Source organism: Narcine bancroftii, chromosome 11, assembly GCF_036971445.1.
Source record: "Narcine bancroftii isolate sNarBan1 chromosome 11, sNarBan1.hap1, whole genome shotgun sequence".
NCBI classification, from domain to species: domain Eukaryota; kingdom Metazoa; phylum Chordata; class Chondrichthyes; order Torpediniformes; family Narcinidae; genus Narcine; species Narcine bancroftii.
Window position 1 is genome coordinate 45,613,372 of NC_091479.1, and position 23,493 is coordinate 45,636,864.

General features: G+C 45.2%; 1 protein-coding gene and 1 long non-coding RNA gene across 2 annotated transcripts in view; one reads left to right on the forward strand and one right to left on the reverse strand.

The window, feature by feature from the left end:
* The first annotated feature begins 288 nt into the window (after positions 1-288).
* LOC138745747 (uncharacterized) lies at positions 289-23,476 on the forward strand. Its single transcript, XM_069903015.1, has 2 exons — positions 289-399; positions 20,933-23,476. The coding sequence occupies exon 2, from the start codon at positions 21,015-21,017 to the stop codon at positions 22,008-22,010; it is 996 nt and encodes a 331-aa protein (XP_069759116.1). The 5' UTR covers positions 289-399; positions 20,933-21,014; the 3' UTR covers positions 22,011-23,476.
* LOC138745748 (uncharacterized) overlaps positions 22,579-23,493 on the reverse strand; it is a 30,293-nt gene continuing 29,378 nt past the window's right edge. The window contains exon 3 of the long non-coding RNA XR_011346477.1: positions 22,579-22,720. This is a non-coding gene — a long non-coding RNA (uncharacterized lncRNA). The remainder of the gene's footprint in view (positions 22,721-23,493) is intronic.

Below are 23,493 nucleotides of genomic sequence, written 5' to 3' on the forward strand. Positions count from 1 at the left end.
AAGCCCGTTAATCTTCCTGATACAGATCTTTGTATTTAACTTTCAGGTTGCTATCTGTTGTTAACTTGGAGGCCTTTAATGGAATCTTTGCTTTAACCAAGCAGTTCTTTTGCAATTTTCCAGCTGTAGGATGCGGTGCAGTTGCTTGCAAGTTTAGCAAGTGGGATGATGATGTGAAACTGCAAGTCACAGCGTCATTTTTGTGTTTGAAAAAGCAAATGTGAAAATATTAACTTTAGTCTCCTTGGTTTGCTTAAGTTTACAGAGGAGACGTTGGGTCAAGCTGAGAAGACAGAGTTGGATGCCCTTTTAGCGAATCGGCTGGGCAAAACAGAAAGCACAAAACGAGGGGCTGAAAAAATAATGAAGGAGACTGAAGTGCCGTTGAACCAAACCCAGGTAAAGAATTTGATTTTGTGCTGTGTACTTAAGAGATCAAACGATTTGGGCTTTTAGTGGTGACCTATTTAAATGAACAAAATCTGATTAGGATTAAAGTTTATGGAATGTTTGGAAGGTGCCACAAAAAATGGAGATATAAATTAGATGTTGTAATTAAGATAAATGAACAATACAATGAGCCTGGTGTCACAGTATCTGCCTCCCTCTACCGTACATCACCATTAAACGTTCTCCCCAATATGAACCTGATGTCAAAGTATCTGATACAGTTAATCATACATCACTGTTAAACCTTCTCACGAACGTGAATCCTGTCTCATAGTTTCTGCTTCAGTCTATAGTCCATCAACGTTAAACTTTCTTCCCCCTGTGAACCTGGTGTAATACTACATGCCTCAGTCTACCGTCCATCACCGCTAAACATTCTCCCCACTGTAAACCTGGTGTCACAGTATCTACCTCAGTCTCCCATACATCACCCTTAAATCTCCTCCCTACTGTGAACCCACCGTCAATGTATCTGCAATAGTGTAATGGGCATCATTTTAAAAAATTCTTCCCATTGTAAACCCGGAGTCACAGTATCTGCTCAGTCTACCGTACATCACCGTTAAACCTTTTCCCCACTGTGAACCCAGTATCTGCCGCAGTTTATTGTACATCACTGTGATACCTTCTCCACACTCTGAAATCGGTGTCACAGTATCTGCCTCAATCTACCGTACATCACTGTGTAACATTCTCCCCAATGTGAACTTGGTGTCACAGTATCTATCATAGTTTATCGTACATTACTGTTAAAACTTCTCACTGTTGTGAAGGCATAATCTCAATATCTGTCTCAGTTTCCCATACATCATTGTTAAACCTTCTCCCCCTGTCAACCTGGTGTCACTTTATCTACCACAGTTCATTTCATATCATCGTTAAACCTTCTTCCTACCGTGGTGAACATGGTGTCGCAGTATCTGTCACAGCTTATTGTAAATCACTGTTAAACCTTCTCTCTAGTGTGAACTCGGTGTCCCAGTATCTGACAAAGTCTAACGTACATTACTGTTAAACATTCTCCCCACTGTTTACCATATGTGACACTATCTGCCTCAGTCAACTGTACATCACCGTTAAACCTTCTCCTCACTGTGAACTTGGTGTCACAGTATCTGACACAGTTCATCACTGTTAAACCTTCTCCCCACTGTGGTCTACCGTCACATCAAAAATAAAATTCTTCCCTCAATGAACCCGGTGTCACTGAATCTGCTGCAGTTTTCCTTACACAACTATTAAACCTTCTCCACTCTATGAACCTGGTGTCACAGTATCTACCTCAGTCAATCATACATCACTTTTAAACCTTCTCCCCACTGTGAACCCAGTGTAATAGTATCTTCCTCAGTCTGCCGTACATCACCGTTAAACCTTCTCACTACTGTGAGCCCGGGTCAGAGTACTTGCCTCAGTCAACCATACATCACCGTTAAACATTCTCACTTCTGTGAACCTGGTGTCTCAGTATCTGCCACAGTTTATCTTACATCACTCTTAAACCTTATCTCCACTGGAAACCTGTTGTCAGAGTTTCTGCCACCGTTTATCGTACATCACTGTTAAACCTTTTCATTGCTCTGAACCAGTATCACAGTTTCTCTCTAAGTTCACCGGACATCAGCGATAAACTTTCTCCCCACTGTGAACCCAGTGTCTCAGTATCTGTTTCAGTCTCATGTGTATCAACATTAAACCTTCTCCCCACTGTGAACCTGTGTGGCAGATTGTGCCAGAGTTCGTTGTACATCACCATTAAACCTTCTCCCCACTGTGAAACTGATGTCACAGAATCTGCCCCAGTTTATGTTACATCACTGATAAACCTTCTCCCGACTGTGAACACGGTGTCACAATATCTACCTCAGTCTACCATATTTCACCGCTAAATCCTCTCCCCACTGTTTACTCAGTTTCACAATATCTGCCTCATTCTACCGTACATCACTGTTAAACCTTCTCACCACTGTGTGTCCAGTTTCACAAATCTGTTTCAGTCTCCTGAAAATCACCATTAAAATTTCTCTCCACTGTGAACTCTGTGTCACTGTATCTGCAACAATGTATCTATCGTGTGTCACCATTAAACCTCCTCCCCACTGTTAACCCGGAGTCACAGTATCTGCCTCAGTCTACTCTACATTACCGTTAATCTACCTCTCAACTGTGAATCCAGTGTCACAGTATTTGCCACATTATACCATACATCACCATTAAACCTTTTCCCCACTGTTGACCTGATGCCACAGCATCTGCTGTAGTTTATTGTACATCACTGTTAAACCTTCTCACTACTGTACGCCTGGGGTCTGAGTACCTGCCTCAGTCAACCATCCATCACAGTTAAACATTCTCACCTCTTTGAGCCTGGTGTCTCAGTATCTGCCACAGTTAAATCACTGTTAAACCTTATCTCCACTGGAAACCTGTTTTCAGAGGTTCTGCCAAAGTTTATCATACATCACTGATAAACCTCCCCACTGAGGTCCCGGTGTAACTGTATCTTGCTCAGTCTGCCGCACATCAGCATTAAACCTTCTCCCAACTGTGAATCTGGTGTCACAGTATCTGCCACAGTTTATCGTACATCACTATTAAACCTTCTCACTTCTGTGAACTCATTTTCATGGTTTCTGCCAACATTTACCAAACATCACTGTTAAACCTTCTCACTACCGTGAACCCTGTGTCATAGTATCAGTATCAATCTACCGAAAATCACCGTTAAACCTTCTCCCTAATGTGAACCCACTGTCACAGGATCTGCCTAAGTCTACCGTACATTAGTTCAAACCTTCTCACTACTGTGAACCCGGTGTCGCTGTATCTGCCCCAGTTTAACATACATCACTTTTAAACCTTCTCCCCATTGTGAACCCAGTGTTTCAGTATCAGTCTCAGTCTCCCATGTATCACCATTAATCCTTCTCCACACTGTGAAACTGATGTCACAGTATATGCCAGAGTTTTTTGGACATCACTATTAAACCCTCTCCCCACTGTGAACCCAATGTAACTGTATCTGCCTCAGTCTCCCGTATATCACTTTTAAACTTAGTCCCCACTGTGATCCTGGTGTCACAGTGTATGCTAAAGTTTTATGTCCATCACTGTTTAACCTTCTCACTGCTCTGAACCCAGTGTCACAGTTTCTGTCCCAGTCTACCATACATCACCATTAAACGTTCTCCACACTGTGAACCTGTTGTCACAGTATCTGCCACAGTTTATTGTACATCACTGTTAATCCTTCTCCCGACGGTGAACCCAGTGCCACAGTATCTGTCTCAATCCACCACACATCTGAGTTAAACCTTCTATTCACTGTGAACCTGGTCTTCTAGTCTCTGCCACAGTTTATTGTACATCACTGTTATACCTTCTCAGTACTCTGAACTCGGTGTCACAGTATCTTCCAAGTTCTACCAAACTTACCATAAACATTCTCCCCAATGTGAACCTGGTGTCAATGTACATGACACAATTTATCGTACATTACTGTTAAACATTATCCCCACTGTAAACCTGGTGTCACAGTATCTGCCTCAGTCTACCAGACATCACCATATTACCTTCTCCCCACTATGAACCTGGGTCACAGTATCTTCCTCTGTCTTTAGTACATCACCATTAAACCTTTCCCAACTGTGAAACTTGTGTCACTTTATCTGCCACAGTTTTTTTTTTTACATCACCATTAAATCTTCTTCCAACGGTGAACATAGTGTCTCAGTATATGCCAGAGCTTATCGTAAATTTCTGTTCAACCTTCTCACTCCTGTGAACTCGGTGTCACAGTTTCTGCCAAAGTCTACCGTACAGCACCCTTAAATATGCTCCCCACTGTGAACCTGGGATCACAGTATCTGCCTCAATATACTGTACATCACTGGTAAACCTTATCCTCACTGTTAACCTGGTATCAAAGTATCTGACACAGTTTATCGTACATTACTGTTAGATTTTCTCACTGCTGTGCACCCAGTGTAACAGTGTCTGTCTCAGTCAACCATACATGATCATTAAAGCTTCTCCCCCTATGAACCTGGTTTCACAGTATCTGACTGAGTTTATCATACATTACCGTTAAACCTTCTCACTGCTTTGAATCCAGTGTTACAGTATCTGCCTCAGTCTACCTTACATCACTGTTAAACCTTCTCACTACCGTGAACTCGGTGTCACAATATCTGCCAAAGTCTTCCGTACATCACATTAAATATTCTCCCCAATGTGAACCATTTGTCACTGTTTCTGCCATAGTTTATCCTACATCACCGTTAAACCTTCTTCCTACAGTGAACCTGGTGTCACAATATCTGCCACAGCTTATCTTAAATATCTGTTCAACCTTCTCACTCCTGTTAACTCAGTCTCACAGTATCTGCCAAAGTCCACTGTACATCACCATTAAAATTATCCACACTGTCAAACCTGGGGTCACACCATCTGCCTCAATCAACTGTATATCACTGTTAATCCTTATCCTCATTGTTAACCTGGTATCAGAGTATCTGACACAGTTTATCATACATTACTGTTAGATTTTCTCACTCTGTGCACCCAGTGTAACAGTGTCTGTCTCAGTCGACCATACATGATCATTAAAGCTTCCCCCCCTGTGAACCTAGTGTCACAGTATCTGACTCCGTCTTCCGTACAACACTGTTAAACCTTATCCCAACTGTACACTTGGTGTTATGGTATCTTCCTCAATTTACCATACATCACCTTTAAACCTCCTCCCCACTGTGAACACAGTGTCACAGTATCTGCCTCAGTCTACTGTACATGACCATTAAACTTTCTCCTCACTGTGAACCTGGTGTCACATTATCTGACACAGTTTATCGTATATTACTTTTAAACCTTCTCACTGCTGTTAACCCAATGTCACAGTGTTTGTGAAAATTTATCGTACATCTCCGTGAAACATTCTCCCCACTGTGAAGCTGGGGTCAGGTTACCTGCCTCAGTCTGCCAGGTACAGCACCAATTGCTCTCAGCCAAAGGTGCTGTAGTTGAGTTTGGGTGGCCAGAGGTTACTGCTCAAGAAGGCCAGGGGCTGCCATTCCCCTTCAATGAATTGCTCCAGTGCATCTGGCCTGGCGTGTACCAGACGGATTGTGTTGGCCAGTGTGTCCTTGGCCCTCTGGAACACCTCCAAATCCTCATTGTCCCAGGTAATGTCTTTACCTTTCTCCGCATGATGTGGGCCACTACCAGTATGGATTGGTTATAAAAACTAATTGTACCGGTGAATTCCTGCAGCTCCTTCATTATGGGGTGTTTGGGGAAGCACTGAACAGCCTCTACCTTTTCAAGCAGGGGTTTAGTTCCATGCCTGTTGATTTGATACCCCAGGAAGTCGAACGTTTCCAACCTGAACTGGCACTAAGTAAGGTTTATAGTGTCCAAATTGCTGCAGTCGAGTGCACAGACGCCTTAGATCACACATATCAAACTCAGGCCCGCGGGCCAAATTTGGCCCGTGATATAATTATATTTGGCCCGCAAGATCATATCAAATATGTATTAGAGCTGGCCCGCTGGCCGCCGTGCCAGTATAGCGCATGCACAGCTAATACTACAAATCCCAGAATGCTTTGCAAATGCATTGGCGCTGACCCGTCAGCCCGCTAATCGTCCCCACCTCCTCTCTTTACTTTCATTAGGATCTGTGACCTGTCGCCAAACTCACGTGTAATAAACCCCTTACGAAAAATGGCCAAACGAAAGACAGAAGACAGGACCTTTCAATACAGGTGGAAGGCAAACTCTGACCCCACAGTTTGATGAATTTGTATCTTTTTCCTATATCTGACATGATCATCTCTAATCTATTCATTTTTTCTTCTGTACTTTTAATTCTTCTTTTTATTTCATTAAATTCTTGTAATTGCCATTCTTTTACTGATTCCATATATTCTTTAAAAAAAATATATCCATTGTCTTGCCCTTCCCTTCTTCTTCCATTTCTCTGTGTTCTTCTTCTTTTTCTTCCTCTGGGTTGGTCATCTATTGTTTCCTCGATTTATTTTTACTCTCTTCTTTCTTGTTCTCGTTGTTTTCTATGTTCTCTTCTTGATGTTGTGCTGTGGCTGTCATTCTCAGCTGTGGAGATCGACTCCTCAGCTGTTCCCCCCTCCCGTCAGTGTTTTTTTTTGTCTTGTGCATCGCGCAAGTGCGAGGAGTCGCGCCAGCGCAGTTGTGCACTTTTGCTTGGCTCCACGAGCCATTTTTGTAGTCCCGAGCTCGGGACTTTGACTGACCTGAGGGAGCGGGCTTCTCTCTCCACAGCGGGCTTCCTTGGACAGGTAAGGCCTTCACCTTCTTCTTCCGATGTCTTTTCTTCTTCTCTTCTTCCCGTTGCTTTTGACTTTTCTTTCTTCGCTGCCATTTTCTTCCCACCTTTACTTTCACTTTATTTTAATTTTTGTGTTTGTGCCTTTGTGTTTTCTGTGTTTTTTTTAAACTTTTCCGGAGAGGGCTGGGGTTCCCCGACTGGCCCCTACTCCATCACGTGACTCCTCCATCTGACACAGTTTATCGAACATTACTGTTGAACATTCTCCCCAATGTGAACCTGGCGTCACAGTATCTACTACAGTTTATTGTACATCATGTTAAACATTCTCCCTACTGTGAACCTCGTGTCACAGTATCTTACACAGTTTATCGTACATTACTGTTAAACATTCTCCCCTCTGTGAACCTGGTGTCACAGTATCTGACACAGTTTATCGTACATTACTGTTAAACATTCTCCCCAATGTGAACCTGGTGTCACAGTATCTGACACAGTTAATTGTGCATTAGGTTAAACCTTCTTCCCGCTGTGAACCTGGTGTTACAGTACCTACCTAAGTCTACTGTTTATCACCATTAAAACTTCTAACCACTGTGAATCTAGTGTCACAGTATCTGACACAGTTTATCGTACATTAATGTTTAACATTTTCATTCCCGTGAACCCATTGTCTCAGTATCTATCTCAGTCCACCGTACATCTCCGATAAACATTCTCCCCACTGTGAAGCTGGTGTCAGAGTATCTGCGTACGTCAATCATACATCACCATTAAACATTCTCCCAACAGTGAAAACAGTGTCACTTTCTCTGCCACAGTTTATCATACAGAACTGTTAAACATTCTCCCCACCGTCAATCCCGTCAGTGTCATAGCATCTGCCTCAGTTTCTCGTACATCACCAGTAAACCTTTTCCCCACTGTGAGGCCGATTTTACTGTACCTACCACAGTTTATCGTACATCACCATTAAACCTTCTCCGCGCTGTGCACCTAGAGCCATGGTATCTACCTCAATTCACCGTTTATCATCGTTAAATCTTCTTCCCACTGTGAACACAGTGTCACAGTATTTGCCTCAGTCTACTGTACATCACCGTTAAACTTTATCCCTAATGTAAATCATTTGTTAGAGTTTCTGCGAGCATTTATCATACATTACAGTTAAACCTTCTCTCCATTGTGAACACTGTATCATAGTATCTGCCTCAGTCTACCATACATCACTTTTAAAACTTATCCCCACTGTGCACCTGGTGACACAGTATCTATCTCAATTTACCATACATCAGCGTTAAACCTTATCCCCAATGTGAACAATTTGTCAAAGTTTATGCCAGCGTTTATTGTACATCACAGTTAAACCTTCTCCCCACTGTGAACACTGTGTCATAGTATCTGACAGTTTATTGGACATGAGTACTGAACATTCTCACTACTGTGAAACAGGTATCACTGTATCTGCAACAATGAATCGTGTATCACTGTTTACCCTCCTTCCCACTGTGAACCTGGTGTCAAATTATCAATTTTTCACTGCTTCTGCCATAGTTTATCGTACATCACAGTTAAACCTTTTCACTGCTGTGAACCCATTGTCTCAGTATCTATCTCATTATCATTAAACCTTCTCCCGACTGTGAACCTGGTTTCACAATATCTTACACAGTCTATCGTACATCACCGTTGATCTATCTCTCAACTGTGAATCCATTGTCACAGTATTCGCCACATTATATCATACATCACTGTTAAACCTTCTCCCTAATGTGAACCCACTGTCACAGAATCTACCTAATTCTACCATACATTAATGTTAAACCATCTACCTACTGTGAAACCGGTATCACTGTATCTGCAACATTGAATTGTGTATCACCGTTAAACCTCTTTCCCACTGTGAACCTGATGTCACAGTATCTTCCCCAGTTTATCTGACATCACTGATAAACCTTCTCCCAACTATGAACACGGTGTCACAATATCTACCTCAGTCTACCATATATCACCGCTAAATCCTCTCCCCACTGTTTACCCAGTTTCACAGTATCTATCTCAGTCAACCATACATCAGCGTTAAACCTTCTCCCCACTGTGAACCCAGTGAAATAGTATCTGTCTCAGTCTCCCAAAAATCACCATTAAAATTTCTCCTCACTGTGTCTCTGTATCTGCAACAATGTATCACGTGTCACCTTTACACCTCCTCCACACTGTGAACCCGGTGTCACAATACCTTCCACAGTTCATTGAACCTCACTATTAAACTGTCTCACTAATGTGTACCCGGTTTCACAGTATCCATCACAGTCCACCGTACATCTCCGTTAAACCATCTCTCTACTGTGAACTCGTTGTCACAATATCTGCCATATCTACCGTACATTAAGTTAAACGTTCTCCCCAATGTGAACCATTTTTCACTGCTTCTGCCATAGTTTATCGTACATCACAGTTAAACCTTTTCACTGCTGTGAACCCATTGTCTCAGTATCTATCTCATTATCATTAAACCTTCTCCCGACTGTGAACCTGGTTTCACAATATCTTACACAGTTTATCGTACATTAGTGTTAAACCTTCTCCCTGCCGTTAACCCAGTGTCACAATGTTTGTGACAGTTTTTCGTACATCTCCGTGAAACATTCTCCCCACTGTGAAGCTGTGGTCAGATTACCTGCCTCAGTCTGCCAGATACAACACCGATTGCTCTCAGCCAAAGGTGCTGTAGTTGATTTCGGGTGGCCAGAGGTGTCTGCTCAAGAAGGCCAGGGGCTGCCATTGCCCTTCAATGAATTGCTCCAGTGCGCCCCCTACTGCTGTGCTGGAAGCATCTACTGTGAGAGTGGTGGGTGCCTCTGGCCTGGCGTGTACCAGAAGGATGGTGTTGGCCAGTGCGTCCTTGGCCCTCTGTAACACCTCCAAATCCTCATTGTCCCAGGTAATGTCTTTACCTTTCTCCGCATGATGTGGGACACTACTGGTATGAATTGGTTATAAAAATTAATTGTACTGGTGAATTTATGGTGTGTTTGGGTAAGCACTGAACAGCCTCTACCTTTTCAAGCAGGGGCTTAGTTCCGTGCCTGTTGATTTGATGCCCCAGGAAGTCAAACGTTTCCAGCCTGAACTGGCACTAAGTAAGGTTTATAGTAAGTCCAAATTCCTGCAGCCGGGTGCACAGTCGCCTTAGGTGGTCTCTGTTTAGCTTCATTGCCACCATCTTGATATCTTGTGGTTACTGCCACCCTCTGCTGTTGGAGAATATATTCCTTGGTCTCAGCCCCTCAATGTGACTAAGAGCCCCTTAAATGCCCCTAATGTTTTGGCCTTCACTCCTGGCAAGGCATTCCTGGCACCCACAACTTTGGGTAAAAGAAAATACCCCTGATATCTCCCCTAAATCTTCCTCTCTTTGCTTTAGACAGATGTCTTCTCGTGTTTGCTACTCCCATCTGGGTTTCAGGCAAACTGAAGGGCATCTTTCACCGAGTTTCTGGTTTTCCAGAAGTTCTGGATGTCTGTCTCTGGATGCTCTGCTCCGTGGACCACCCCGCAGTATCCCATCAAGTCCTGGAGTCTCTGTGTCAGCAATGCTCTGCTGACCACTGCCTGACAGACTTGTGGTCAAAAGTGTTTGTCTATGAAACCGTTCCCAGGAAGGTGAAGGGGAAAAGTCCTGTTGACTGGGTCATTGAGCAGCACCAGGGCCAGACCACTCTTTCACAACACCTGAGCCAGGTAGAACCTCAGCACATAGCGCCATTTGGTGTCCTTGCACTTTGGTTCCAAGCACAGCCACACACAATGATGGCCATGCTGGTTACACCCTTGTCCTCATTGATTGAACATACATGGTCCTTCTCCAGACTCTATCCATTTTGGACCCCCACTTGAATAGGAAATCTGTTTTGAGAATTGCCAGGGTGGAGGTGTGGGAACGGGCCACACCTGCCCCACATGCAGCAGGACCGAGAGTTCCTTGCACCTTGCAATTGATGATCCGATTGACAGAGTTGGGCGTCTCTGTGGTTCTCCCTGTCTCCTGGAGCTGGGGGTCTCTGTACTGATCCCCATCTCCTTGAGTTGGTGCTTTGTTCTCCACCAGCCCCACAAGACAACCAAGACCCTTGGATGGAGAGCAGAGGTGCAGAGAGATCAGTGAGAACACGGGTAGTTTCAACAGGGTGGGGTCCATCCAGGTGCCTGATAACAGGAGGAAACCAAGGGGGAAGGAGGATGCAGGACATTCATTAGAAAGACATTGCGAGAGAGTGGATTCCTCGAACTCTTGAGGGGAGAAGGTGCTGATTGATCCATCGGTTTAGGTGGGGCAGGGTATCGACATGGCAGCTGACTGGAATTGTCAGCGGGATACTGAGACCTGGGAGAGGAGGGGAAGGAGGGTGCAGTAGTGTTCTGATGAGAGAGTGTTGAGGGAGAGGCAACATGGGTGGAACCTCAAGGTAAGGGACCCCTGATTGTTTGCAGGGATGGCATTTGTAAATAGGTATCCAGCACAGAGCCTTTTTGTCCCCCTGCCATCAGGAAGGAGATATGGAGGAATAAAAGCAGGACAGCCAGGCAGCTTCTTCCCAAAGGCCTTGAGATTGACAAGGCAACATGAGCTGTCTGGGAGCAAAGAATGAAAAGGGGGAGAGGAATATGGACTGATTACAACAGCTCAGCCAGCAAGAGAGAGGGGCAGAAGGGCCTGTTTCTGTGTTGTCTATCTGGACCAGCCTTTTGCATTCTAGCTTTATAAAACCCAACCATTTTTAAATTTAATAATGACGGTACAGAATGAATAAAGAGAAAAGATGTCTGTCCAGCAGCGAGCATCAAAGGCACTTCCTGAAACGGAGGCTCTGAAACCACAGGGAGTTTCCAGCCGGAATGAGGCCCGACTTCTGCGAGAAGCTGGGATAATGTAGGGGAAGGGGTGGGGAAGGGAGGGGGTAGAGATACCTTCCTCCATTCACCTCCCCTTTCCTCCACCCTGTTCCCTGTCCTGGGTAAACTTGTACCTCTCACTTTGTTCGTTTTAGATTGGTCACAGTGTTCGAGCTACCATAAGAAAATAGACATCCACACCGAGAGCAGTTCAGTTTAAACAAATGTTTATTACAAATTCAAAAGCTGATTTCAAACTAAAATATGCAAGCCCTTCCCAATTATACTTATCAACGCCTGGACTGGTCCCAACTGCCGAAGCAAGGCAATGACTGCACACTTGTAATAGGTTGTCGGTGTGCTGGTTGCAGCTTCTCCACCTCCCTCGACCGGGACGTTAGCTGGACTCTACAAGTTCTTCTTGCTGAAAGATGTTGCCACCTCTCGGAGAGTCTCAAACTTCAGCAGTGGAACCATGGCTTATATTACCCAAAAACTGCTTACCCAAGCATATATTCCCAGCGCAGTAAGAAAGATAAGCGAGCAAGCTAGCATGTTAGGCTTCTAAGAAATAACATAATTTTCAGCTTATCACTTTGAATACAATGGTTATTTTGCATCAAGGCTAGGCCTCTGACAGTCTGTGACGAAAACAAGCAGGAAGATTAAATATTCTTGGTACACAGATGTCCTTTTGTCAGATAACTGCATCTCTGGTCCCTTGGTGGAATTTAGCTTAAGTCTGCTGATTCTAAAACACAAGCAGGTTCTCAGCCTTGCAGAAGCAAAGGTTGCAAAAGTTAAAAAAAATACGGTTTTAATCTTCCATTACATTCCCCTCCCCATTCCCCTGCACATTATCCTCCCCATTTCCTTCCCCCGCTCGCCTCCTGGTTCCCCTCCCCATTCCCCTGCCCATTATCCTCCCCATTTCCTTCCCCCGCTCGCCTCCCGGTTCCCCTCCCCCTTCCCATTCCCCTACTCCTAACTCTAACCCCTAACAAACCTTAACCTTAACACTACCGATACCCCCTATCACTACTCCACGTCCCCTAACTCTACCCCTGCCCCGTCCCCTAACTCTATCTCTACCCCTACGCCGTCCCCTAACCCCAACCCTAATTCTACCCACCTTCCTCTAACCCAAACACTCACCGCACCTCTATCTCCTACTCCTAACCCCTTCCCCTAAACCTAATACAAACCCACTTCCCCGAACTCTAATCCTAACCCTAAACCTAGACCTAATCCTTGCCCATGTCTCCTAACCCTAACCATGATGTTACGTCAATCCCAGCCCTAACCCTTACTCTCACCCAACCCAAGCCTAAACCCTACCCCTATCCCCTACACCTCTCTCCTTCCCCAAACCATACCCCTTACCCCTATCCCATACCCACACCCCCAAGCCTACCCCTTACTCACCCCACTTCCATTACCCTCTTTCTCCTACCCCCTTCCCCTACCACTCCTTCCCCTAGGTTAGGGTAGGAAGGGGAAAGGGGGGAAGGCGAGGTGAAGGGAGGAGGGCTGGGGTTAGGGCATAGATGTGAGGGAAGGGGAAGGTAAGCAGGAGGGGGTTGGGATGGAGGAGGTGTAGGGGAGAAAGGGGGTGTGGGTGAAGGGACATGGAAAATGCAGGGAATGGGGTTGGCAGGGCCAGAGGGAGAAGAAGGGGAGAGATTCAGGCCATCATGATGTTGTCCGTCCTCTGTTCAGCTGGGATGCGAGGTTCTTCTGGACTCGTGTCTTGTCTCTGAGATCGCTCCTTCTCCTGGGAAGAGAAATACGAGTGATAGAGATGCTGTCTCCGAGGCCTGATCATAATGATTTTGGAGGGTCCAAACTCTTCCCACATCACCCCCTCCCTACACCTACACACTAGAGCCTTTCCACTTCCTCTGCTTTACCTGAGAAAGTGTGTTTTTGAGAAAAGCACAATCTATCTGTGCAGAGCTCAGAGCACCGTGTCCCCATCAGGCAACACCCTGGTTCACCACTACATGACAAATCATGGATGGATCAGTCGAGTCCCTTCAGCTGACCCATCTGAACCTACCCCACAACAATATTACCCTTCCCTTCCTCACACCAGTACCCTCTGTTTTTCTTTTATTCCTGTCCCCATATTAAAATCTTTTTTATGCCTTTTTTGGACCAGCCTCCTTTAAATCAAATATTATAACAATTAATATCAAATCACAACGTTACGGTGTTTACAAATATATGTTGATAACATATAAAAAAGAAAAGAAAGGAAAAGAAACTAAGATACGACTGTAGCGACGGCTACTCTGTTACTGAATGACCTCACAAACAGACGGGTTGAGTTTAGTGAGCAAAAACTCCTTTATTTAGGTCTGCCTTGCTGGTCTTATGCTCCGAGCCCGGACCTGGCTGAGAAGCACACCGGGGGCCCTGATGTCACTGGGGGGTCACGTGGGCCGCAGGTTGCGGGCTTCTGATTCTGGTGCCGAGGTCGGGGAGAATCCCCCGACAGCGCCATTTTGGCTGGCTGCCCCGCCACGTGCGTGACATGAGGGGCTGGATCGCCTGCCTCATGGCTTGCCGCCACACACCCCCCCAGAACCGGCGTCAATGGCCTTTTTTGCTGGGCAGCCTCGCTTCTTGGGTTGAGCCGCAACCACTGCCTCGTTGGGGTCGAGGTGTGCTGTGTTTAATCTGTCCACAGTAAACAGTTCCCTCTTACCACTGATGTCTGGTGTGAAGGTGGATCCTGAATGCTGGATGACTCTGTACAGCCCTTCATATAGTCTTTGAAGGAGTGCTGTGGAAGGGCCTCATCTGATAAAAAAACATACTCTGTGGAATACAGCTCACTGGGGATGTAAGAGGACTGTGTGCTATGTCTGGGCGGTGGTGGGGGTGTGAAGGAGTCCAACTGGGCCCGGAGGCAGAGAAATAAACCGTGCGGTGACTGTTGCAGGTTGTGAGGTGCATTGATAAACTCACCAGGCAGGGCTAGTGGTTTACCGTAGAACAGATCAGCAGATGACATTTGCAGGTCTTCTTTGGGTGTTGAGCGGATTCCCAGGAGTACCCAAGGCAGCTCATCCACCGAGTTGTGGCCGGTGAGGCAGGCCATAAGTGCCGACTTAAGGTGGCGATGCAATCGTTCGACCAGTCCATTGGCAAGTGGGTGATAGGCCATTGTGTGATGCAGCTCAATTCCCAGTCTGTTGGTGAGCTGTGCCCAGAGTGAGGTGGGCCGGGATGCCGAACCAGGTAACCCATCCTGCTTGGGAACAGGAGTCCGTGGAGACATCTGGCATCGGGATCACCTCAGGTCAACGAGTGGTGCAGTCTACCAATGTGAAAGGATAACAGTTACTTCGGGAAACGGGTAAGGGGCTGGCAATGTCCACATGTATGTGGCTGAAAAGTCTCGGACGTGTTCAAAATCGAGCACGGGCATTCTGGTGTGCTTGTGTACCTTGGAAAGCTGGCAATGGGTGCAGGTTCTGCCCCAGTCCACAATCTGCTTTCGAAGCCCATGCCAGACGAAGTGTTCTGCCACCATATGAACCTTGGACCTGATGGAAGGTTGGAAAAAGTCGTGGATATGGTGAAAACTTGCCTGCGCCACTTCTGGGGAACCACTGGTCACATGGTGCTCATCACTGAGAGGCTTCGGGAGGATCTGGAACCGCAGGCCCATGATGGTAGTCCTGAAGGCCTGCATCTCCTCGTCGGACTTCTGATCCGGGACAAGCTGGTCGTAGTCTAGTCTGGGTATCAGCGAGCAAATGGCCGGTTGGGAGAGCGCTTCAGTAAGCACATTGTCTTTCCCTGCCTTGTGCTGAATGTGGGTGGTGAACTCCGATACAAAGGACAGGTGACGGTGTAAGTGGGCCGACAGGGATCTCTAGCTATAGTGAGAGCTTGAGTGAGGGGCTTGTGGTCGGTATAAATTGTGAAAGGCCTCCCCTCCAAGAAATAGCGAAAATGAGGCACAGCAAGGTACATCCCCAGAAACTCACGGTTGAAAGCACTATACTTGCAGTCTAGCGGATGAAGAAGTTGGCTAAAGAATTCCAGTGGTTTCCACTGTCCATTAACCTGCTGCTCCAAGACAGCACCAATGGTATTGGCAGAGGCATTGATGGAGAGCACCATAGGAAGGTCGGTGCGTGGGTGGAGGAGCAGGGTAGCCTTCACGAGGGCAACCTTCGTGGCTTTGAACGCCCTGTTGGCCTCTGGAGTCCAGGCGAGTATCTTGTCCTTGGCGAAGTGTGTCTGCATGATGTGTGCAGCTCCTGGAATGAATCGGTTATAGAAGTTGACCATACCTGCGAACTCTTGTAGCCCCTTGTGGTTCTCCGGGCATGGAAAATCTCTGATTGCAGTGACCTTCATAGCAGCTGGTGTAGCTCCTTCGGCCATGATGATGTGGGCCAGAAACTTCATGGACTCTTTCCGGAACTGGCATTTGGCCAGGTTGATTGTTAGGCCAGATTCGGCCAGTCGGGAGAAGTGGGTGTGCAGGTGAGACTTGATTTGTGCCCAGTCTCTGCCTGCGACAAGAATGTCATCCAGATAAATGAACATGATATTCAAATCCCTGCGCACCGTATTCATGAGGTGCTGGAAAGTCTGGGTGATGTTCTTGAGCTCGAAAGGCATGCGTAGAAATTCAAACAAGCCGAAGGGGGTGATGATGGCCATTTTGGGGATGTCCTCAGGCTACAATGGGATTTGATGACACACGCGCACCAGATCGACCCTGGAGAATAACCTCGCGCCATGCAGATTGGCCGTAAAATCCTGAATGAGAGGGATGGGGTAAGGGTCAGGTACTGTCGTGTCATTAAACCATCGCTAATCTCTGCAGGGGCGCCAGCCACAGGAGGCTCTGGACCAGGTGGAGCGGCGAGGCCCCAGTTCCTGCAGATGCGAGAACTCCTCTTTCGCTATCTGGAGCTTATCCGGCAGGTTTAACAGTAATGTATAATAAACTATGTCAGATATTGTGACACGAGGTTCACATTGGGGAGAATATTTAACAGTGATATACGGTAGAGTTTGGCAGATACTGTGACATCAAGTTCACATTGGCGAGAAGTTTATGGTGATGTACGGAAGACTGACGCTGATACGGTGACACTGCATTCACAATAAGGAGAAGGTATATCAGTGATGTACAATAAACTGTGGAATATACTGTGACACAGTTACACCAGGTTCACATGGTGGAGAATGTTTAACGGTGATGTACAATAAGTTGTGGCAGATACAATAACACCAGGCTCACATTGGCAAGAAGGTTTACTGGTGATGTGTGGTAAACTTAGGCTGATACTTTAACACCAAGTTAACAGGGGGAGAATATTTAATGTTGATTAAAGGTAGACTGAGGCAGAAACAGAGGACTGTGAAGGTTTAACAGTGATTTACTATAAATTGTGTCAGATACTGTGACAAGATGGCGCAGAGGGTAGACATGTGGTTCCACCCTTCCCCAGTTAGACTATTAAATGCTCAATTTTAAAAGTTGTAAAATTGATTAAAAATACTGTTTATAGACTTTGGAATAGTCGAGGATCGAAATAGCTGCAAATTTTAAAAAAAGTGAAAACTCAGTTACAGAAGAAATTACCTTACAAAAGTGTTGAAGAATCAAGGCCTAGTTCAAGTTGAAGCAATGGAGTCGTTGACTGGAGTCCCCAAGCCTCAGAAGACTCCTGCCCGGCTTAGTATTACAGCAGCGCCATCTTGTGCAATCGCAAGATGGTGCAGGCTCAGCGATGAGTTTGGCTGGTTTCAACTCATACGCTCGTTAACTCGGGGGCGAGGACGGGCCAACTGCGTGCCTGCAGCATTGCCTGGTTGTCCGGGGGTGCGCAGTGTAGCGTCGGAAGATACACCTGCGCGGTGGGTGGCCCGACCAGGCATGCGCCATGCGTCGAGGGTCCACGAACCTTTGGAGAAGGTGTGGGCTATGGGGGAGCCCGAGTGATGGCCAGCTGACGAGGTAGGCATGCTGTTGTCGGGTGTCCAGACCTGCAGCTGCACTGGAAGAGAACCTACTGCTTTGGAGGAAGAAGAGAGCTCATCTTCATTTGAATTTGAAGAACTGGGGACTGAGGCAAAAGACGGTCGGCCTCAAAGGGAGGTGATGGATCCTGGACTGGATTCTGTGTTTCCAATTCTTGAAGAGATTGCTTAGCTCATGGAAGATATGGCAAATATATCAATGCAGATGACTCATCAGATGACTCAAGGATTTTTGGAAATGAAAACTCAGATGAACACTGTGTGTGAAGAAAGAACTTTTCTGAAGCAAGATATTAATGTAGTTAAGAGTGATGTTACGAGATGGACACGATCAGTGGATACTGTGCAAAATCATTTTAAAAAGATTGAGGAGGCTTTCTTGAATGCAAGAGTCAAGTGGAGAGTAATAGAGAAAAAATGGAAATAGTGGAAGATCCTTTTGTAGATTGGGGGATTCAGAAGAAGGAATTATTGAAGAAGTTGGGCTCATTAGAAAACCAAAGTCGTAGAAATAATGTTATGATAGTAGGTCTTCCGGAAGATATGGAAGGTTCGGATCCGGTGAAGGTTTTGAAGAAATGGATCCCAAAAGTGTAGGGCAGGTAATTCATTCCAGATGGACTGGAATTAGATCGAGCAAACAGAGCGTTAAGGAAGAAACCGTTTCCAGGCCAATTACCACGAGCAGTTTTGATTCGCTGTTTTAAATATCAAGACAGAGAGGTGATCCTCCAATTGGTGGTGCAGAAAACACGGCAAAATCAGGCTCCACTGATGGTTCAAAATAATAGGTTTTTTTTAAAATGCAGATCTGAGTCAAGAAATTATCAGAAGATGCTGAGAATTTAATTCGGCTTAAGAAGTATTGTGGCGAAAGGGATATAAATTTGCTTTTCATTATGCAGCAGTATTGAAAGATTTTTATGGGAATTTTTAATCTCAGTTTTTTGAAAATGACCATGATGCTTTAATATTTGCTAATTCATTGCCAGATGTACGAGGAAATGGGCGATCATCACCATTGTCACCGAAGGGAAGGGTCAATGGGAATGGAAATGGGAAGATTGGAAAATATGGAAAGAATGGGAAAAAAGTTGAATTGAAGCAAAGTCTTCGCAATATTGAAGATCCGGAACAATCATTGGGACTGGAATCACTGGGTTGAATGTTTTTGTTTCAGGACTTTGTGAAAGTCTGACTGGGGGTGGGTGACACTGAGTCCTTTAGTCACCTGCCACTTGTGGACTTTACCACCCCCAGATTTTTAGGGGGCTACTACTTTTGAGTAGATTGTTTTGGGATTGATTTTTCTCTTTTTTTTTGGAACTTTTAAAATAGGTGGGGATTCGAATACAGCGAGACTTAGAAGGGGAGCATTATTTTATAGTAGGATTCACATTTGTGAGAAGGTTTAACAGTGATATACTATGAACTGTGTCAGATACTGTGACACCAGGGTCACAGAGGGATCAGATTTAACGGTGATGTACAGTATGTTGAGGGAGATAATGTGACACCAGATGCACAGTGGGGATAAGTTTTAATGGTGATGTACTGTAGACTGAGGCAGATACAGTGACACCAGGTTCAGAGTTGTAGAGGGTTTAACGATGATGTACGGTAGACTGAGACAGATACTGTGACAATGGGTTCACAGCAGTGAGAATGTTGAATAGTAATGTCCGATAAACTGTGTCAGATACAGAAGTTTAACAGTCATGTACGGTAGACTGAGGTAGATATTGTGACACCAGGTTCACATGGGAATAAGGTTTAACGATGATGTATGGTATGTTGAGATAGATAATGTGACACCAGGTGCACAGTGGGAATAAGGTTTAACGGTGATGTATGGTATGTTGAGATAGATAATGTGACACCAGGTGCACAGTGGGGATAAGGTTTAATGGTGATGTACTGTAGACTGAGGCAGATACAGTGACAGCAGGTTCACAGCGGGGAGGAGGTTTTATGGTGATGTAAGGTAGACTTTGGCAGATAATGTGACACCGAGTTTACAGAAATAAGAAGGTTTAAATGTGATGTACAATAAACTGTGTCAGTTAACGAGACACCAGATTCACAGTGGGAATCAGGTTTAACAGTGATGTATGGAAGGCTGTGGCAGAAACTTCGACACATGGTTCACAATGGGGAGAGGTTGATCACTAATGTACGATAAACCATGGAAGATACTGTGACAGCAGGTTCACAGTGGGGATAATGTTTTAAGGTGATGTACGGTAGACTGAGGCAGAAACTGTGAGACAGGATTCACATTTGTGAGAAGTTTAACAGTGATGTACTATAAACTGTGTCAGATACTGTGACGCCAGGTGCACAATGGGTATAAGGTTTAACGATGATGTACGGTAGACTGAGTCAGATACTGTTACTCCGGGTTTTCAGTAGTGAGAAGGTTTAAAAGTTATGTTCAATAAACTGTGGCAGATACTGTGAAAGCAGGTTTACTATGGGAATAAGGTTTAACGTTGATAAAAAAAAATAAAATGTGGCAGATAAAGTGACAGAAGTTTCACTGTAAGAAGAAGGTTTAACGGTGATGTAAAATAAAATGTGACAGATAAAGTGACACCAGGTTCACATTGGGGAGAGGTTTAATGGTGATGTACTGAAAACTGAGGCAGATACTGTGACACCGAATTCACAATGGGGATAAGGTTTATCAGTGATGTATGCTAAACTGTAGAAGATACTGTAATCGCAGGTTCACAGTGGGGAGCAGGTTTAGCGGTGATGTACGATAAACTGTGGAAGATACTGTGACCCCAGGTTCACAGGGGGAATAAGGTTTATCAGTGTTGTACAATAAACTCTGTTAGATACTGTGACCCCAGGTTCAAAGTGGGAAGAATATTGAAGATGATGTACGGTTAACTTTGACAGATATGCTTACGCTGGATTCACTGTAGTGAGAAGGTTTAACAGTGATGTACAATAAATTTTGGCATATACTTTGACATTGTGATGGTACAGATCTATCACCAATGTATATAGTGTATATAGTTACAGTATCTAGACTGTATTTACAGCGATTGGCTGAGAGCTTAGCCACGCCTACTGTCTGGGCCTTAAAGGGTTCTGTCCCTAGCCAGGTTGGATCATTCTGGACTGGTCGGCCACCTGTGAAGAGCTCCTGTCTTTTGCTAATAAAAGCCTTGGTTTGTATCAACAAGTCTTTGATTCTTTTGACGAGCTCTACAATTTTATTAGCAAAAAGAAAAAATATTTTTTTTTGAACAGGATAGAGCGTTTGACTCGGCAAGAAGAACTTGACATCGACCCACAGTCAGCTACAGCCTTCAAAGCCTTTAAGTTCTGGCTAATGAACTTTGAAAACTTCCTGAGATTCATTCGGGTGGAGGAGGATAACCAGCGTCTAACATCATTGCTGTCTATGGTGTCCTTGAGAGTCTACGAGAACATCCAGGATGAGACCACTTACACCACAGCCATAAAGGTACTGAAAGAACTGTATGATCAACCGGTGAACAGAGTTCATGCCCGGCTCATGCTTGCGTCGAGGAAGCAACAGCCCAGCGAGTCCAGCAGGGCATATTTACAAGTATTAAAGGGATTGGGCAAGGACTGTAACTGTGTGGACAAAACTGCTGCCGAGATCACTAGCGACCTTGTCCGGGATGCCTATGTGGCCGGGCTCCGATCGAACGAAGTGAGGCTGTGCTTGCTCGAACAAGGGGTAGAAAAACTAGAGGACATGGTCTGGATTTCGATCACAATGGAGGATGCAGCCTTAACGCCCAATGAGCTCTCTAGGGACTGGACCACACGTTCTGATGTCGGTAGAGTGCCCTTCTACCTACCACCCCCCGAGATACTGATGGCCTATCGGCTGCTACTACACTGCCCCCTGCGAACCCAAAATGTTATTTCTGCGGGAGGGACAAGCACAGCAGGTCCCAGTCCCCAACAAGAAAAGCCAGGTCCCAGAAGTGCCTTAAAAAGGGCCACTTTGCTGCAGTCTGTAGGTCTAAAATGGCCGCCAGCAAACACAGTGCCTCGTGTGAAGCCCAACCACCACTATCCCATTCAAACTCTTCTTCCCCAGAGCTCTCGTCCAATGAGAGCGAGGGTTCCCTGCACGGCAACACCTAACGTCACGGAAATGCCAAACCCGGAAGGGGCAGCCCACCCTCGCAACCATGGTGTTGGCCCGCCTCTCGCCCCCGTGCGGAACACTCGACCCAGCCACGGTCCCGACTGTGGCAACCGCTGCTGCTGCTGTCGCCACAGACACCCCCGGGGCCGACGCTGCTGCTGCTGCCTGCTTCCCGTCTGCCGCTGCCGACGCCGCTGCTGATGTGGCCACCACGACCGACTGGGGACCGGCCGCGGCCAACGCTACCACTGTGGAATATACTGTGACCTCAGGTTCACAGGGGTAATAAGGTTTATCAGTGTTGTACGATAAACTCTGTTAGATACTGTGACCCCAGGTTCAGAGTGGGAAGAATGTTGAACGGTTAACTTAGGCTTAGACAGATAATGCTGACACCGGATTCACTGGAGTGAGAAGGTTTAACAATGATGTACAATAAATTCTGGCATATACTTTGACATTGTGATGGTACAGATCTATCACGAATGTATATAGTGTATATAGTTACAGCGATTGGCTGTAACTATATTGGGGAGAAGGTTTAATGGTGATGTATGGTAGTGAGGCAGATATTGTGACACCAGGCTCATTGTATTGTTCATTTATCTTAATTACAACATCTAATTTATATGCTCCATTTTTTTGTGGTAACTTCCAAACATTCCATAAACTTCAATTCTAGTCAGATTTTGTTAATTTAAATAGGTCACCACTAAAAGCCCAAATTGTTTGGTTACTAAAGTACGCTGCACAAAATTAAATTCTTTACCTGGGTTTGGTTCAACGGCACTTCAGTCTCCTTCATTATTTTTTCAGTCCCATGTTTTGTGCTTTCTGCTTTGCTCAGCCAATTCCCCAAATGGGCATCCAGCCTCTGTCTTCTCAGCTTGACCCAACGTCTCCTCTGTAAACTTAAGCAAACCAAGGAGACCAAAGTTTTCACATCTGCATTTTCAAAAACAAAAATGACGCTGTGACTTGCAGTTTCAACAGATAGCAACCTGAAAGTTAAATACAATAATCTGCATCAGGAAGATTAACGGGCTTTTTAAAAAAAATAATTTCCACTATTGAAAGAAAACTCCTCTGGGAACACCAGGCTCTTGTTGAACAATTCCTGTTGTATTCCTCAAATTGGTTTGAATCTTGATTTCAAGCAAAGTCATTTGGTGAGATTGTTGGTCCAGAACAAACCCTGCCCACACACTGCCTTGAATACCTGTAAAGTCCTGGCTCAGCTCTGCTCGATGCTAAAGCTATCAGAGATTTTCTGATGATATAACGGTTTTCAGATGATGATTCGTTGAGCACAAATAAACACTAATGCTTCCCTGAACAACACACCTCTATCTGAAAACCAACAAGAACCTTCCCGAGTGGTAAACATTCACCTTTTGTGCACCAAAGTCTGGTGAGCTTTTGATATGTTCAATTCTGTGCACAGTATAAGAATGGCCTGCAAACAGTGGACTTGGAGGAATGAGAAGTGAGATTGGACTGTGAATCAAGGAACTTTTCTGAACTTACACACACATTACACACACGTGCACTTAGAATTAGAAGGGGGGGGTAAGTTAGGTAAAGTAAGTTAGTAAAATGGTGATAAGTTAAAGAGTAATTCTGTTTTCATGTTTAAAGATAATTAAAATCAACTTTTATTTAAGCAACCTTTTGTCTTGATGAA